This window comes from Plecotus auritus (assembly GCF_963455305.1).
Source record: "Plecotus auritus genome assembly, chromosome: 6".
Lineage (NCBI taxonomy): Eukaryota > Metazoa > Chordata > Mammalia > Chiroptera > Vespertilionidae > Plecotus > Plecotus auritus.
Window position 1 is genome coordinate 80,128,621 of NC_137773.1, and position 18,763 is coordinate 80,147,383.

Consider the following 18,763-nt stretch of genomic DNA (forward strand, 5'->3'; position numbering starts at 1 on the left):
AGAGGGTGTAGAAGGAATAAATGGTGATGGAAGGAGATTTCACTTGGGGTAGTAAACACACAATATATAGATGTACTATAGAACTGTACAACTGAAACCTATATAATTTTATTAACCAATGTCACTTTAATTAATAAATTTAATTTAAAAAAAAGACTGAAAACAAATGACAAAATGGTAGACATAAATCCTCCCTCAACATAATTACATTACACTTAAATGTATTAAGCAATCCAATAAGAAGACAGAGATTGGCAAAATGAATTTTAAAAAACCATCTAAATGCATACTGTTTACAAGAGACACATTTTAGATTCAAAGTAAAAAAAACATGAAAAAAAAATCCTATGAATGGTAACCAAATAAAAATTCCAGTGGCTATAGTAATGTTAGACAAAATTTGTTACAAGAGACAAAAGGACATTTTATAACAATAAAATGGGATTAATTCCTGAGGAAGACATCATTAAAAACATACACTGATTGGCCAGATTATTATGATCTCTGAACGCATAATAATCTGGCCACTCAGTGTGTGTGTGTATGTGTGTGTGTGTGTAATAATATATATTAGAGGCCCGGTGCATGAATTCGTGCATGGGTGGGGTCCAGCCAGCCTGGCCAGGGGGAGGGGACATGGGCGGTTGGCTGGCCTGCCTGCTGGTCGAACTCCTGGTCGAGGGGACAATTTGTATATTAGCCTTTTATTATATAGGATATACACTGAGTGGCCAGATTATTATGCGTTCAGAGATCATAATAATCTGGCCACTCAGTGTATATGCACCAAGCAATACAGTCCCAAAATACATGAAGCAAAAACTGACAGACCTGAAGACAGAACAGACAATTCTAAAGTAACTGTTGGCTGCCCAGCTGGTGTAGCTCAGTGGTTGAGCATGGACCCAGGAACCAAGAGGTTTCTGGTTCGATTACAGGTCAGGGCACATGCCAGATTGCAGGCTCCATCCCCAGTAGGGGTGTGTGCAGAAGGCTGCCAATTGATGATGTTCCTTTCTCACAGATGTTTCCATCTCTCTATTCCTCTCCCTTCCTCTCTCTCTAAAAATCAATAAAAATGTATTTACAAAACAAAACAAAAGTAACAGTTGGAGACTTCAATACTCCATTTTCAATAATAGGCACAACAAGACATAAGATCAATAAGGAAACAGAAAACTTGAACAACATAGTAAACCACTAAAATCTAACAAACTTCGATAGAACAACAACAGCAGAGCACATTCTCAAGAGTATGTGGAACATTCTCTAGGGTGGACCAAATGTTAGGCCATAAAAAAAATCTGAATAATTTTTAAATCATACAAAATTTGTTCTTCAAGGTCAATGAAATAAAATTAGAAATCAATAACAGAAAAAATTTGAGAAATCCACAAATAATGTGAAAATTAAACAACTCACCTCTAACCAATAAAGAAAAAAAATCATGAGGAAAATTAGAAAATACTTTGAGATGATTAAAAAACACACACATAAAACATACAAAAATGTATATCAAAAAATGCTTAAAAGGAAATTTATTGTTGTAAATGCCTATGTTAAGAAAAGAAAAATGATCTCAAATCAATAACCTAGACTTCCTTTCCCCACAGTATTTGTCTTTTTCTGACTTATTTCACTTAACATAATGCCCTCAAGGTCCATCCTAATTGTTATGACAGGATTTCTTTCTTTTTCATGCTGAATAACATTCCATTAAACACACACACACACACACACACACATAAACACACACATATATACATACACACACACATAAACACACACACATATATACATACATACACACATACCTTACACACAGACACCACATTTTCTTTATCCATTCATACATCAATAGATACTTTTGGTTATTTCAATGTTTCAGCTATTGTAAACATGCTGCTATGAACATGGGGGTGCTATATTTTTTTAAACGTCCATTATTAAATTAAATGGTGGAAAGGTAGAAATATAATAGTTAACATATTCAGTCTCAAGAAGCTTAGCTTTAGAAAAGTCAATTTTTAGAGAGGGACAAAGGAAAATGATTGCTGGCCCAACATTAAGCAGTATAATGATTAACACTGATAATTAAAAAACTTCTACGGCATTTATAGTATGCCAAACACCTTACATAAACTAATTCATTTAATTTACTCAAGAACCCTGTTAAGTAGTTAATATTATTCTCATTTCAAAAACAGGAAAGCGAGGCTTAAGACACCGAGTAACTGCCGAAAATTACATAATTAGTAAGTGATAGAAATCACATTTTGAATGCTCAGTTATGCTCTTGACTACTGCACTATACTGTCTCTATATACTAAAATGCTATGTCAAGAACAATAGCTTTGCAGCAAGAAAAACAGCAATTAGCTATGGGCAAATAGTTGAATCTCATTTAGTCTCAGTTTTCTCATCTATAACTGAGTAAGTTACAACTTGACTTTCAAATATATAAAACAGCACAGCAACTAGCACTTGGTAAGTGTTAAAATAAATTATAGCTAAAAATAAAAACCTTCTAAAAAGGGAGGCTTAGCTAACAAGGTACACAGTAGTAAAAATCAGTGCCACTGCTTATCTACAACTCATTTAGAGGGCTATATGCTGTCCGGGTAGGTGTTTAGCACAATGATAAAGCTGAGGTACAGACTAAAAAAAATAAAAAAATGGTTTATTGTTCTTACTAAACATTATTATTCATGATAATAATTATTGTTAACACATTTAAAAAACACCTGGTATGCCCTAAAAAAATGAAGATAATAAATTTCCTTCAAAAATATTTAGCAATACTTCCATGTCTCTGAATCCATTTTGTTCATCAGTTTATTTGGTTCATTACATTCCACATATAGGGAGATCACGTGATACCTATCTTTCTCTGACTGGCTTATTTCGCTTAGCATAATACCCTCCAGATCCCTCCATGTTTACAGCTGCATAGTATTCCATTGTGCAAATGTACCACATCTTTTTTATCCACTCATCTACTGATGGGTCAGAGGGGAGTGGGGTGCGGGGTGGGAAGAGATTAACCAAAGAACTTATGTGCATAACCCATAAACACAGATAATGTAGAGTAGGCCTTAGGGGGTTGGGGGGGGGCAGCGAGGGTAGATGAGGGGAAAAAGGGGGACATCTGTAATATTTTCAACAATAAATATAAATTTTAAAAAATAATAAATAAATAAATAAAACACCAAAAAAATATTTAGCAATAGAAAGGCTTGGCCACAATCAACAATCTTTATGTCAAAAACAGTGAAAGCAGAAAAACACATTTATAAAAATAACATTATAGTTCTTAAAATGTCTCAAAACATTACATAAAGATCACATTTAGAATGTTTCTAAAATCCTTTTCCTGTGTTTCTCATCAGAAACAATGACAATAAGCCTGGGACAATGTTATATTGGACATGCATATTAAAATCAATGTATTCAAAACCAAGATGTTGTTCATGGATCTGCTTGGCAACAGATTTAGAGATAGGTCACTTGGTATTTTAAAAACTATCACAGGAAGCAAAATCTCATAGATCAAGTACATGAAAACTACATTTCTTTACTCAGGCATACTAGGGCACAGGGGAAAAGTTATTGCTGTATCGAAAGCAAATTCGGTTTGGTTTGTGGTTTGTAATCCTACTTTAGGCAATTGGTAAGAGAAGACTAATTTCTGTCAAGAGTAAAATCATGTAGAAAAGTGCTAGCATTTTGAAGTAGTAAAGACACAATAATCTCTACTCTTATATTTTGTTCTGTTGACCTCAGTACAGGATACAAGCTACAAGCCCCACAGGATTAGATCTACCCAGTAAGTCATGACCAAGTGTAAAATATTCTCTATAATAAAAAAAAGCAGTCTCAAAATAAAGATATTTAAGGAAAAAATAATATCATTTCTATACCAATTCTTCTAGAAATACAAGAGATGATTCAGTGGAGTTTTTCCCAGAATGCAAGGCTCATTTAACATTTAAAAATCAATCAATGTAATTCACCATATTAACAAGACTAAATAAACAAAACCTGTGGTCATCTCAATAGATGAAAAGTATTTGACCAAGTACAATATCCATTCATGATAAAAATTGTCAGAAACTAGAAATAGAAGGGAATGTCTCCTGAAGGGCATCTTGAAAAAGGGCATCTATGAAAAACCTACAAAGATCCTACTTAATTGTAAAAGATTAAATATTTGCTCCCTAGGATTGGAAAAAAAAGCAAGGATACCTGCTCTCATCATTATATTCACAGTGCTTGTCAGTAGAATAAGGCAAGAAAAATAAAAGACATACACAAGAAAAGAAGGAAATAGAATTATCTCTATTACAAAGAACATGATTGTCCACGTAGAAAACCCTAAGAATTTATCAAAAAAGTTTCTAGAACAAATAAAAGAATTTAGCAAGGTTACAGAATAGAAGGTGACTATACCAAAATCAATTATTCTATGACAAAAAAAGCAAACTGTAAATTGAAGTCAAAGACAGTATAATAAAATAGTACCAAAAATATAAAATATTAAGAGATACATTCAAAATATATGCAAGAGCCCGATTGGCTTGGCTCATTGGTTGAGCATTGACCCATGAACCAGAAGGTCACGGTTTGATTCCCAGTCAAGGCACATGCCTGGGTTGAGGGCTCAATCCCCAGTATGGGGCATGCAGGAGGCAGCCGATCAATGATTCTCTCTTATCATTGATGTTTTTATCTCTCTCTCCCTCCCTCTCTGAAATTAATACAAATAGATTTTAAAAAATACGTGCAAAACCTGTACACTGAAAACTAAATAGAGAGATATACCATCTGTGTGGATAGGAACACTCACCATGATTAACATATCAATTCCTAATGCTAGATTGAGTTACATATTCAACATAATCCCAATCACAATCTCACTACAAATATGTTTTTTTTGTAGAAATTGAGAAGCTGATTTTAAATGTATATCTTAATGCAAAAGACCTAGAATATCAACAGTGATCTTGAAAAAGAAAAGTTAAGAGACATTATATTTTCTAATTTCAAGACTTAACTATAAGTCTACAATAATTTATAGTTTTTATTGGTATAAGGATAGGCATAAAGACTAATGGAACACAGTAGAGAACCCAGAATATACACACACATATATATTCAATTGATTTTTTTATAAAGGTGCCAATGCAATTAAATGGGAAAAGACCACTGCTGCCATTTCAACAAAGGGTGCTCCAACAATTAGACATCCACATGGAAAAAAATACGTCCTAACCTTTACCTCACACATATACAAAAATTAACTTGAAATGATTCACATACCTAAGTGTTTGAGCTGAAATTAGAAAATTTCTAAAAGAAAACTTAAAAATTCTTTGTTTAAGCAAATTTTCTTAGGACACATAAAGCATGAACCATAAAGAAAAAAAAGATAAATATAACTATCAAAATTAAAAACATTTGCTCTTTCAAAGACAATATTAAGAAAATAAAAATGCAAGCCTCAGACTAAGATATGTGTATATTAACATATTTAAGGATTTGTACCCAGAAAATACATACAACTCTTATAATCAATGATAAGGCAAATAACCTTATTAAAAAACAATGGGCAAAAGATTTAACAGGCATTTCACCTAAGAAAATACATGAATAGCAAATGAGCACGACAAGTTGCTCAACATAATTAGTCATTAGAAAATTGCAAAATAAAACAAGAGTGAGATGCCACTACATATGCACTAAAATGGATAAACTTAAAGAAAAGTACAAATACCAAGTGCTGAAGAGAATACAAAGCAACAGAAATCTCGTATATTGCTGACGGGAATGAAAAGTGGTATAGCCACTTTGGAAAACAGTTTCGTAGTTTCATAAATGTTAAACATGTACTTACCAATAACCTCAAAATCTCACTCCTGGGTATGAGAAATGAAAACATATGTCTACACCAAAAGTGTAGGCAAATGTTCATACAGCTTAATTCATAATAGCTAAAACAATTCAAATATCCCTCTAATGGATAAACAAATTTTGTTAGGTCCATTCAATGGACCAGAATTCAGCATTTAAAAGTTTCAAACCACTGATACATGTAACAACACTAATGAATCTCAAAGCATCATGCTATGTGAAAAAAGTTAGACACAAAAGAATATATATGTATGATTCCAGTCACATGGCATTCTAGAAAATGCATACTATACTGACAGAATGCAGATCAGTGGTTAACAGTGGAGAGAGGAATTTGACTGCAAAGAGGCATGAGGAAACTTGTTGAAATATTGAAATTTTTCTGTATCTTGATTTTGGTAATGGTTATACCATTTTATAAATTTGATACAACTCAGAGACCTCTACTCTTATGCAACTTTTATTTCAATAAAGGTGATTAAAAACAAAGACACATTTCCCCTGCATATCTCAAGTTAATTCTGTGAGGGTCAAATTCTATAGCTTAATTTATCTGAAGTTGACACAGGCTGATATTAAAAGCTTTCTTGTTCCAAGAAAGTCTAGGGCTCTCAGATATCAAGGCCCTCAAGCTTGATTAGTTCGGTGAGTTCAAGCTTCAATTCCTTATCTAACTAAAGTTAGTTACTACATATTACTAAATCTAGTACATCTTCCTGACAAAACAAGTATTTGTAGAAACAAATGTCAAATTCTTTAAGATCTATCTCTGAGTAAATTCCAAGTTAGCAGGATTAATTCCTTAATGCATAAAAGACCGTATCTATAGTTTATAAAAAATGGTATTTATTCCCTTGAAAGCCTTCTTCTGCAGGAAATTATTTATAAGATTGCCTGATGACTCACATGGACTACAGCTGAACTTTAGGTTTTGCTATTTTATCAGACATAAATATCTTCTTTCTACCATTTATTCCTGTCCTGTTATATTTTTTTTTTAATGTAAGAAAATCTCTTAAATAAAAGGCCCGTGGCCATCACACCATCACAACCAAATGAGCAGTGGCTCTCCCGGAGGGTGGGGCAGGGCACGAGCTACTAGCGGTGGAGAGCTAAGAGCAGCAGAGGGCGGGACAGTGAGCTACTAGCAGCGGAGAGCTACGAGAGGCAGAGGGCAGGGCAGCGAGCTACTAGCAGTGATGGGTGGGGCGGCCAGCTGAGGCAAGCGGAAGCAAGCTACTAGTGCATGATTTCATGCGCACTGGGCCTCTAGCATTTCATAAAACTGTAAAAGGAATATTAAACTGTAAGTACAGACTTTTCTCCACAATCTTAGGAAACAATAATTACATGAAACAAAAATAAAAATTACTGAAGGGGGGAAAAGCACATCTGTGCCTAACCTCTAAAAATCACTTTTGTCAAAGCTTATGGTAGAATAAAAAAGTTTAAATTACATTTTATACTTTAAATACAGGTGAGCCCTGCTAGTGTGGCTCAGTGTTTGAGTATCAGGTGGACACCCATGAACCAAGAGGTCAACTTGTTCCATGCCTGGTCAGGGCACATGCCAGGGTTTCAGGCTTGATCCCCAGCAGGGGGCGTGCAGGAGGCAGCTGATGGCTGATGCTTCTCTCTCATCAACGTTTCTATCTCTCTATCTCTCTCCCTCTCTAAAAATAAAAAAACATATTTAAATACAGGTGAAAGAGAAATCTTGTTTTATTCTTGAAAACCAATCTTCATAACTTTTACACTAAAAATGTACATCTCAAATCCTTTACATTGCATTTGAGATGATGAAAGCCCTGGCAAAACAATGAATTTCAAGAATTGTAGAAAAATTCTAACAAAAAGTACACTCTGAAATGATTTTTACTTTGATTTTTTACTGATCCATTACCAAAGTGAGAAAAAACGGGTATTCAGATTTAGAGGCTGGATGTTTTCCTATAAAAAAAACAAAACTAACTTTATGTGTTGTGCTTATAAGAAAATAGTTTTCTGACAAATTGCAGAAGATAGAAAAAGTGAAATAAAAAGTAAGACATTTTGAACCACGGAACACCATCTGTTCTTATTCTCCAAAGGGTGCAAAACAAGAGAAAATCCTAAAATGTATTCTGAAAAAAACGTTTATATTGTTGGTAACTGAAGTCCATTCAAAGATTTGAAAAGAAGTTTTCTCCTAACAGAAACAAAAATTCTAAACCTTTTCAATTTGCAGATAAAACTTATAACTCACATATAAAGATCTACCCATTTTGTAGCCTTCAAATTGGAGATCTATATAAAACTAATAAATCAATTTCAGTAGAAATTGAAAAAATCTTGTTAAATGAGCACAATTATATTTGGTTGTATTATAAGAGGACAATTCCATAGTCTGTAATTTATGACCTACCAATAGTGCTTTTTTAATTTCTACTTGTTTACAGTAACTTTATTCATAATTGCCAAAATCTGGAAGCAACCAAGATGACCTTCAGCAGGTGAATGGATAAACTGTGGTATATACAGACAATGAAATATTATTTAGCACTAAAAAGAAATGAACCACCAAGACATTAAGGAACCTTAAATGCACATTCCTAAGTGAATAAATTTCTTGTTTATATTATAGAAATCTTCTGAATCTATAAAAAGAAGCCAACCTGAAAAGACTACATACTGTATAATAATATTCTTGAAAAGACAAATCTATAGAGAAAGTAAAAAGATCAACGCTTGCTGTGGGTTGGGGGAGGAGAGAGGGAGGAAAAGGAGCACAAAGGATTCTTAGGTAGTGAAACTATAGTATCATCTTGTGATACTATGAATTATGAATAGTTGTTATTGTACACTTTTCAACATCCCTTTGAATGTACAAATCCAGTTATACTTAAACTATGGACTTCAGTTGATAATGATGTGTCAATGTAGGTTCACAGATTATAACAAAGGTACCACTGTGGTGCCATATGCTGATAATAGGGGAGACTGGACATGTGTGGGGACAGGAGATATATGGGAACTCTCTGTACTTTCACTCACGTTTACTGTGAACCTAAAACAGCTCTAAAAAAATAAATTCTATTTTAAAAAAAGGTTTAGTAACACTTTAGTTAGTTTTCAATATCTGTTCTGAAATTGTCTTCTTAGGGAAAGGAACGATATATACCCACATCTATAAAGAAATTATTACAATTAAATTGAATATGTAGTGTTTTTATCCTTCATTTTAAAGATAATTGAAAAAGGGAAGTGGCCTAAGTATAGCTAGAACATTTCTAAAGCTCGTTCAGAGCTTCTATTTATATAAAGTCTTACATTTGGGAATGAGTCACTAGATACAGTTATGATGCACATTTGTTAAATGTACTCAACAGTTTAAGAACAGAGTAGAATTTGACACTTAGAAAAGATACTAATAAATATTGGGTCAAAGCCCCTTGTCCTGTAAGTAAGGAGACTGAGACAGAGAATTGCAGCTTCGCCCTGGTCCCAGGCTGTTTCATGGCAGGGAACAAGTTTAATGGCTGCTTCACCATTACAAGAAGACAAAGTTGTGATAAAGTTCTTAAAATTCTGAGATGCTATTTTTTTCTTCTTCCGGTTATTTATTTCTTTAAAAGAACATGAATCCAATTAGTGTATTTCTTTGGCTGATAAGCCTCACTCAAGCTCTGCCCATTTACTAATTTATTCTGCCCACTTGGTTATTCCCAGAGGTTATTTAAAAAGAAAATCATGTTCTAAGAATGCAAACAGCCTGAAAGTGAATATAAAACACACATGTTTATCACTAAGTGAAGGCCCTGCTTCCCATCCCACCACTGTTAGTGAAAATTTAGACTCTTGTTCAACCTTTTAGAGGCAAAAAATCCACCCTTGGTGGGAGCAGCTATGACTCTGTGAAAGAAGCTACAAATAACATGCTGGGAAATTCAGCAGGCACTGCTATTATATCCTGTTTATACTGTCATTTTTCCTATCAGTAGGATATTATTTATACAGACCCCACCCATGAACTTCTTGTTTATCTTATTATAGATATCCTCCGAATCTATAAAAAGAAGTCTCTGCATTTGTTTCTGGAAAAAGCAAATGTGTTATAATTTTGCACCTCACTACACTTTTTAATTTAGCATTTTCTTCGTTGTGTATCACTTTTTCTCCTTTTAATCTCGGAGTTGACTTATTTCATACATTAGAGTTGAACTTTACTGACTTTAAGAGACTCCATTACAGGACAGAGATTCTAGACAACCACATATTAAAGTTATTTTGGGGTAGATTCTAGCACGTAGATTTTTCTAATATACACTTGACTAATTTGTTTAAAGACAGAAAAATGTACCTATGTACCGACCAAGTACCCTAGTGAGCCAATTACAAGGGCAAGTTCTCAATTACTCCATCTCTCTTCTTGAATGAAATTCCTGTCCCTGAGGTTAGCCTGATGACTGATGGACTGGATGAAAATGTAGCACAATAAATACATGAGGAATACATGAATTCAGTAAGTTGGACAATTAACCACCTGGTTATAAACCATCTTCATTCCCTGGCCTTATGTAAATAATTGAACTGAAGTAGATAAAAGAAAACTGTGAGTTCCTTAAGGGCAGAATTCATGCAGTATTTGTTGAACAAATAATTATTTCTGGAGAGGGTACATAACTGGACAAAGTTATACTGGACACATTTTCACATGTACAGCTGTGTTATCTTCACTAATGCTTGCTTCATCCTACAAGGCAGCACTACAGGCAGCTTGGTAAACGTGGCATCTTCAGAGAGCATGTAGGTAGGAGGCTCTTTGGGGATGTGTAAGAAATATCACTGCTTTTAACGAACATTACTCTAAAATGTACAACTGAAATGAGGTTTAGTATCTCAGGGTGGTGAACTAAGTCTAATTAATTTCAGAATAAAGAGAGCTCCATGTGGGCCAAAGTAACCAAAGAAGACAGAATGAAGATAGCAACCAAGGTAAGCTTGATAAACAACAATTGATAAGGCTGAGGTGAGAAGGTGGAAGGTATCCTACACTCCACCAATGATCTGGGAGCATCTAGGTAAGCAAAATTCTGGAAATGGCAAGTAGATAATTCAGCTAGGGAGTATAATGAATAGAAGATAGCAATAAAAAGAAGGTTAGAGTCAAATTATAAGGAGTTTCATTTTCAGTCAATAGAGAACCATGAAAGATATCTGATCAAGGAAAAATGAACCCAAGCTTTCAAATTATGAACGAAGATAAGGAAGAATAAGGTGGGGTGAGGCGGAAATGGGGGAAGAAGATTTTAACAGTACCAGATCCTATAATTACAGTAGCCAAAGAAAGGTCCAAGTGATATAACAGATAATAAATGTGTAAAACCATTATCACTTCTTGCTTTCATAAACAGGAGATGGCATCACGATGACTACTACTGAGTGGGGCACTGCTAAACAATGCCAATCCATTGAAGTTAATGTCAGGAAAGCTTACCAATCTCCTAAAATAGTACTTCTCGAACCCAAATCACCTGGGGATCTGGTTAAAATGTAAATTCTGATTCACGTTTCGGATGATTCTAACTTTACATTTCTAACAAGCTCTCAATACTGCTGTTCCATAGACTACATTTTGAGTAGCAAGATGCTAAAACATCTTTCAGTTTCCCTTTCCAAAAAGCCAATATTTGATATACTATGCCTAATTCATTATAGTTTATCTAATGCTTTTACATATGCCTAGGAAATTCCTGTTAAAGGTATTTTATTATAATTTGCATCAATGCTGTATTGGCTTCAAAAGCTACTATTTTGAAAGTCCAAGATAATTCAAGATTCAGTGTATCCAAGATACTCAGAAATATTTCAGCCTGGACAAAATCAACATTATATAATGCTGTTCTATAACACTATATTTTTGTTATTCTGGCAAACCAGAAGATGCCATTGCCTCTAATCTTGGGGCTGAAGTAAAAGCCCTGAAAGACAGTACTCTATCTTTTCATAGTGCACAGCAGTGGACTTTGGAAAACCCACTGAACTTGCCCTTACTGGGCCCTTATCACCACTTCTTAATCTCTGAAACAAGGGTAACAATTTATTTTAAATATCCTACTGAAAAACACTTGAAGATTGCAAAAATTAAATTCACACATCATCCTGCTGTTTAAGATTTCTGTACAAAAAGATATGCCTTGAACTAAAGTGTTGTTTTTTGTGTTTTTTTTTTACCATAAACAGTATCATTTATAAAGCTATATTACTAATGTAATATATTACACATGCATACAGAGACACACACACCTGTATTAAGATTGGCTGATCTTAGGTTAGATTCTTGGGATAAAATTTAAGACTTCTGAAATCTCAAGTTTCATTTTTAACCAAATTATTGGTCAAAACATCCTTTTAGGTAAATTGTCTTCAATATGTATCAATGTCTAGAGATTATACATACTATCTTAAAATTAGAAGGTATTGTTGAAGATCAGATCCAATTATTTCATTACTAGAGGCCCGGTGCACGAAATTCGTGCACGGGGGAGAGGGGTGTCCCTCAGCCCAGCCTGCACCCTCTCCAATCTGGGACCCCTCTCACAATCCAGGACTGCTGGCTCCCAACTGCTCGCCTGCCTGCCTTCCTGATTGCCCCTAACCGCTTCTGCCTGCCAGCCTGATCACCCCCTAACCACTCCCCTGCCAGCCCGATTGATGCCTAACTGCTCCCCTGCCAGCCTGTTTGCCCCTAACTGCCCTCCCCTGCAGGCCTGGTCCCCCCCAACTGCTCTCCCCTGTAGGCCTGGGTCCCCCCCAACTGCCCTCCCCTGCAGGCCTGGTCACCCCTAACTGCCCTCCCCTACAGGCCTGGTACCCCCCAACTGCTCTCCCCTGCAGGCCTGGGTCCCTCCCAACTGCCTTTCCCTGCAGGCCTGGTTGCCCCCAACTTCCCTCCTCTGCCGGCTTGGTCACCCCTAACTGCCCTCCCCTGCAGGCTTGATCGCCCCCAACTGCCCTCCCTTGCAGGCCTGATCCCTCCCAACTGCCCTCCCCTGCTGGCCGGATCGCCCACAACTGCCCTCCCTTGCAGGCCTGGTCCCTCCCAACTGCCCTCCCTTGATGGCCATCTTGTGGTGGCCATCTTGTGTCCACATGGGAGCAGGATCTTTGACCACATAGGGGCAGCCATCTTGTGTGTTGGATTGATGGTCAATCTGCATATTACTCTTTTATTAAATAGGATAGAGGCCTGGTGCACGGGTGGGGGCCAGCTGGTTTGTTCTGAAGGGTGTCCCGAATCAGGGTGTGGGTTCCCTTGGGGTGTGAGGTGGCCTGGGCGAGGGGCCTGTGGTGGTTTGCAGGCCGGCCACGCCACCTGGCTACCCAAGTGGAGGCCCTGGTATCTGGGGTTTATTTATCTTCTACAATTGAAACTTTGTAGCCTGGAGCAGAACCAAGCCTTCTGCTTGCTCAGAGGCGGCAGCCATTTTTTTTTGGATTTATGTATCTTCTATAATTGAAACTTTGTGGCTTAAGCGGAGGCCTGGGCCGGCCAGGGTGTGCGGAAAGCTTGGCTTCCTCCATCACCGGGGCAACCCTAGCCTCCTGCTCTTTCCAGCTCCATGGCTGCCGCCACTTTTGTTTGGGTTTCTCCATCGCCGGGGAAACCCAAGCCTCCCTCCTGCTCTCTGTGGCTGTAGCCATCTTGATTGGGTTTATTTGCATATTCGCTCCTGATTGGCTTGTGGGCGTGGCTTGCGGGCATGGCTGGTGGGTGTAGCGGAGTGATGGTTAATTTGCATATTACTCTTTTATTAGATAGGATAGCGGGGAAGAAACTAAGGCACAAAGGCTAAAAGGGCCAAAGTCATGTAGCTGCTACTGGCATGTTAAAAAAAAGAAGGGGAGAAACAAATTACTTTTCACATCTATCAATGTACAGTGCATAACCATGTATTAATGACAGAATGTAGTTAAAAGAATTTCTGGTTACTCTAATGACTAAGGCATAGTTGAGTTTTATAAATCACTGATATCGAAGAAAGAAACACTACATTCCAACAGAGAAAAAGACATGCTGCCCAAATTTAGTAACTATAAAAAATGCAATCTGAATAGAGAATGACACATATACACCACATACTTGGGATGGGGCTGCGGTGGGTGGGTAATGGGATGGAATATAAAAAACAAAGAGAAGACACTGGTAAACTCTTATCTTCTCAGTAATGGGTTGAGAAAAGCTTTCACATACAGAAAAGTGGTTTAAAAAACACAATAATTCCTTAATTGGTAAAATTGAGGATTAGATTTGGAGGACTGCAAAGCTTTTAAATATATGAAATGGAGGTAGCAGTTGGATGTGCATGTGTCATGAGCTCTGTCACAGTTATAAGAAAACCAGAGAACCCATTTTTAGCCAGTAAAGTAGGGAATTTTGTGCTTTTTAGAAATGCTATTAAAATTTAGCACACATTAAAAAAAAAAAAAATCACTGGAGAAGTTCCATGGTATCAGAGACAATGGGTTTTAAATCACCGGCATACATTACTATGCCTAAATTGACAGATCTGCACTGCAATGCAGAAATGTGAGCAATAACCCAACATCTGCATCAGAAGGCAGAGACTAGACATGATTCCAGAATAAAGGGCTCTTCAGCTCTTACCTGTTACCTGTGCAACAACTGCTTGGGAAATCCTCCGATTGGCAAGAAAGGCTTTGATTTCCTCTTTTATCACACTGCTGTCCCTCCTAACAAAAACAGAAGACAAGACCAACAATGTATGTTGAAGGTAGAAATCCTCATCTTTGCTAAGAAAGGTGAAGCAGAGAGGTGGGGAAGAACATAGAGAGAAAGGACACAAAAATAAAGGTAAACAGACCAAGCCTGTATGAAACATGAAATTAAAAGAAACCAAGAAACACCAAATATTCAAGTCCTAAAACACCACACCATCAGACGGACGCTTTAGTGAATGCCACAGTAGATATGAGTTTCATACCAGAGGATGGCTAATCTTATGCTGTGAATAATTCACATTAGGAACAAGGCTGCCACATGGTATATATTAAGTTTCATTACTGTGGGATGAATACATCTTACACAGACAGAAATCCTAGAAAAATAAAAAGCAACAAGGACAAAAATCAGTTGTGAGTAGATTGTGGGTTCCTGTGTTAACTTGCAATTGCATAAATAAGGTGCAGTTCATTTAAAAATCTTTGTTAAAGAATAGAAATCATCATCATTCTCACAATTGCTAAAATATTAGCCACTTTAAGAAAGGCTTTGCCTTTTAATTTGCCTTCTTTTCCTGTATAAGAATAAATTTAAGTGGGGTTACATATGGAATTTTAATATAAAAAGGCACTTAATTTCCTATTACATGTATTTTACAGAATATTTAATACTTAAACCTACATTATTTTCTGCATCATTGGGATTGAAAATTATAGACCTGATTTTTCCTCCAATAAGATTCCTTAATGATTTTTACTTACTTAAAAATTCAACAAATTCTTAAAAGACCAGACTTTCACTAGAATGACAATAAACGGCAAGATTTCTGTTTCTCCACCAGAACAAACAGAATACGTAAATAAAATTTATACTTAAAACTGACCAATTGTTCTTTAAATGTTTTATGTACAAGATTATATAAACAGAGCACTAAATTTTGTTAATGCCCAAAAGTAACATAGAGTACTGGTAACTTATCATCTAATACAGGGGTTAGCAAACTATGGCCCCTGGGCTAAGTCTGGCCTCCCACCTAAAAATGGTATTCACAGATGAAAATTTGCAATTGACTTAATGGCAGGAAAACACTACCTTCAAACATGAATTAAAGCAAATTATCATCCCCTCCCCAATTCTATTTTTCTCACTAGTAGGCTTTGACTTTTAAAATGTATTTAATTATTATTCTATATTGAGTTTTGTCAATAAAAATGTGTGCCTAATTGATTCTCACTTGTGTGTAAATTATCTATATTATATCCTCAATTTTGCCTCTGGTCCACTAAGTCTAAATGTTTATCACCTAGCCCTTACAGAAAGCTTCCTGACTCTTGATCTGGGACAAAGATCATGAAATCTTTACAAATCATTTTGTGAATGAACCACAAACTCTTCTTAAGAGTTCAAGTCCTTGGGGGTGGGGAGAGATCAATGGGGGAAAAGGAGACTTATGTAATACTTTAAAAAATAAAGAATTTAAATTAAAAAAAGAGTTTAAGTCTTTCTACAGATTATTTGGAGAAACAAAAGTACCCTTTCCAAAAGGAATTAGCTGTGACTTAATTTACAGCAGATATTTTAGACCCTTGGTGAGGAGGGGCTACACATTCTATTAGCGGATTCCATGCTCCCTTTTCAGGAATTCTGGAAAAGAACAGAAAGATGACAGTAGGGACAGCTTCTAATCTGAAACTCTATTGCACATTCCTAATCTACCAGTTGGAAATCCTAATAAAAAAGATTTCTAAAGGGAGAAAATAGTCAGCTGGCTAATTCAACATCCAAAATTTCTCATACTGATCTATATAATGTCTAGACTCCTTCAAAAATGCTTGCTATACATGTGAAATATTTCCTTGACAAATATGCATTCTCATTTTATTTTAAAATTGTGAATGTGACAGAAAAGGCACAAATAAGTGAAACAAAAACTGCTGAGTAAAATATAAGTAACGTAGACTAAACAAGCTGTCAAATATCCATCAGTAATCAGCTGAGCAAGAAATAACTTCAGCAGTATCTATTTCAACTGGCTGATGTATGTAAAACAATCAAATCATTTGGTTTCTGCAGAATTAATGTGAAAAAATGTAAATAAAGCATTGTATTTCAATGTGTAGTGTCCTTCTTGGAAAATAAAAGTTGAGTTTAAGGAAATATTTATCAGGGTAAATTTTTAAAATGCACTTTTGTGGGGAAAATAGATTAAATAGTATTTTTTTAGCCACTGATTTAAACTGGAATATAAATCAATTTATTTTAAATCTAATTAACCTAGAGTAGACACTAAATCATAGAGTGGAGATAATACTTAATTATTCCAGAGAGGAATATTCAGTTTGTGACATATTCACAGCCTTACAGTATGATATTATCAAGAACGGCAGCAAGACAGCGGCTATTCACTTGCACTCTCATAAACTATACTTTTAGATACTTGGCACGTTTGTAAGTACCCACAATGAGTCTTAAAAATCTCTTTACTTAACTGCTATACCAGAGAGAATCTTTTTTGAATTGAAAAATAAATTTAAGACTTGAAAGGTAAGGGTGCACTTGGGTAAGTCATTTAATAAACCTTGGCCCTGGTTTCATCATCCAGTAAAATTAGAACACTAATACACCTGTCACAAAGCTTTTACTATTTTTCTCCAAGCACTAAAATTAAATGAAATTTAATACTCAGTGTGCATATAACAAAAATTTTTTCAATGTAAACATTTTGAAACTATAAACATACTACATGAACAATGGCTATTATTTTATAAAACATCAGAAAGAATTCCAGGAAAAGAAGAAAGAAATGATCTGCTATAACTATATAAGATTGAATTAAACATTCAATTAGGTACTTTAATACCTAAAGTATTAGGTACTTTAAGGCACTATGGAAAGATTTCTAGAAAGTCACTTTCGATATAAGCAATGATGTGGTATTCAGTTAGTTTTACTTGGTTCCTTCAAAATAGCACAGCATTTCACTTTGTGTTCAATTCTCTTTAAGTATTTCAAAGACTTCCATTCTTTTGGGGGTGCCTCTGTTCTTTAAACTTTCACTTATTCCCCCCTCATTCTCTCCTCATTCAGCCTTTAACAACCTACCTCTCCTACGGTACACATTGTACCCTGTGAAATCAACAGTTTCTTGGTGTAAAAACTTTTGTTATTCCAATTCTAATTCTCTCATTTTCTCCTACTCCTTACTTTCTCTCTTCATATGAAATTTGACATTCTCTTTAAAGAGAATGAAACCCTTTTCCTTCCTTGTCTTATAAAATCTCATACTCTTCATGATTTTTACTCCTCAGGTCTTATGGAAATAAAGTCAAATGTAGGCTGATCTTTTTCTTTGATTCCATAGATTACTTCCAAAAGAAGCTACCACTCAATTTGCATCTAACCACTTGAAGTCCGTGTCATCTCCTCCTACTGCCTTTTCCAAACACAGCCATGCTGGATTCATCTATCTGAGTAATTTCCACATGTGGGATGAAATTCTTCATTTCCATCCTCCATTGCCATTATTTTTATAACTTGCTAAACTTTCCATTGTGATCTAGAGACCTTAATATCTAAATGAACTAATCAGTAATGCCTCTTTTTGAAATAACCCTTTTAAAAGACACAACTTTATTGTCATCTATTCAGAGAAGTTCTCCCTGATCATCAGAGCTAAAAAAGATATTTTCTTCCAAAAGCATGTTATTATTTCAATTACACTACCCATATGCTAATGTGTTACATGCTATTCTGTATCACAGTTGTTTCTAACCTGGCCTTATCGTTCTTACAAGCCTAAAAAATCCTTTAGCACAATGATTGTCTTATTCATCATAGGGTTTGCAGATAATAGAGCTTAATTTGTTCAGTGAATGAACAAATCTATAGTTGGAGGTTGTAAAATAGAAAACCTGATCTAGATCATTTATAAAAGTTTTATTTTCTTATTCTTAAATATGTTTCAACTTCCAAACCAGAATGGAAAAAGAGTTACTTATTCTAGCTCAAAATGACAATAATTCCTTTTTTAGGACAAAGAATATTAAAGAATGCATATTTAAAAGTGGAATGCTTTTGAGATCTTCCATAGTCTCTTGTTTGATAAACACTACACATTCTTTAGTCCCTCCC

The 18,763-nt window shown here is 35.5% G+C and overlaps 1 protein-coding gene across 13 annotated transcripts in view; it reads right to left on the reverse strand.

The window, feature by feature from the left end:
- Positions 1 to 18,763, reverse strand: part of HMBOX1 (homeobox containing 1) — a 199,686-nt gene that overhangs the window by 96,741 nt on the left and 84,182 nt on the right. For all 13 annotated transcript variants that reach the window (XM_080674637.1, XM_080674639.1, XM_080674638.1 and 10 more), the window contains one exon: positions 14,558 to 14,643. In XM_080674637.1, the coding sequence (XP_080530763.1) occupies positions 14,558 to 14,643 (86 nt within the window). The remainder of the gene's footprint in view (positions 1 to 14,557; positions 14,644 to 18,763) is intronic.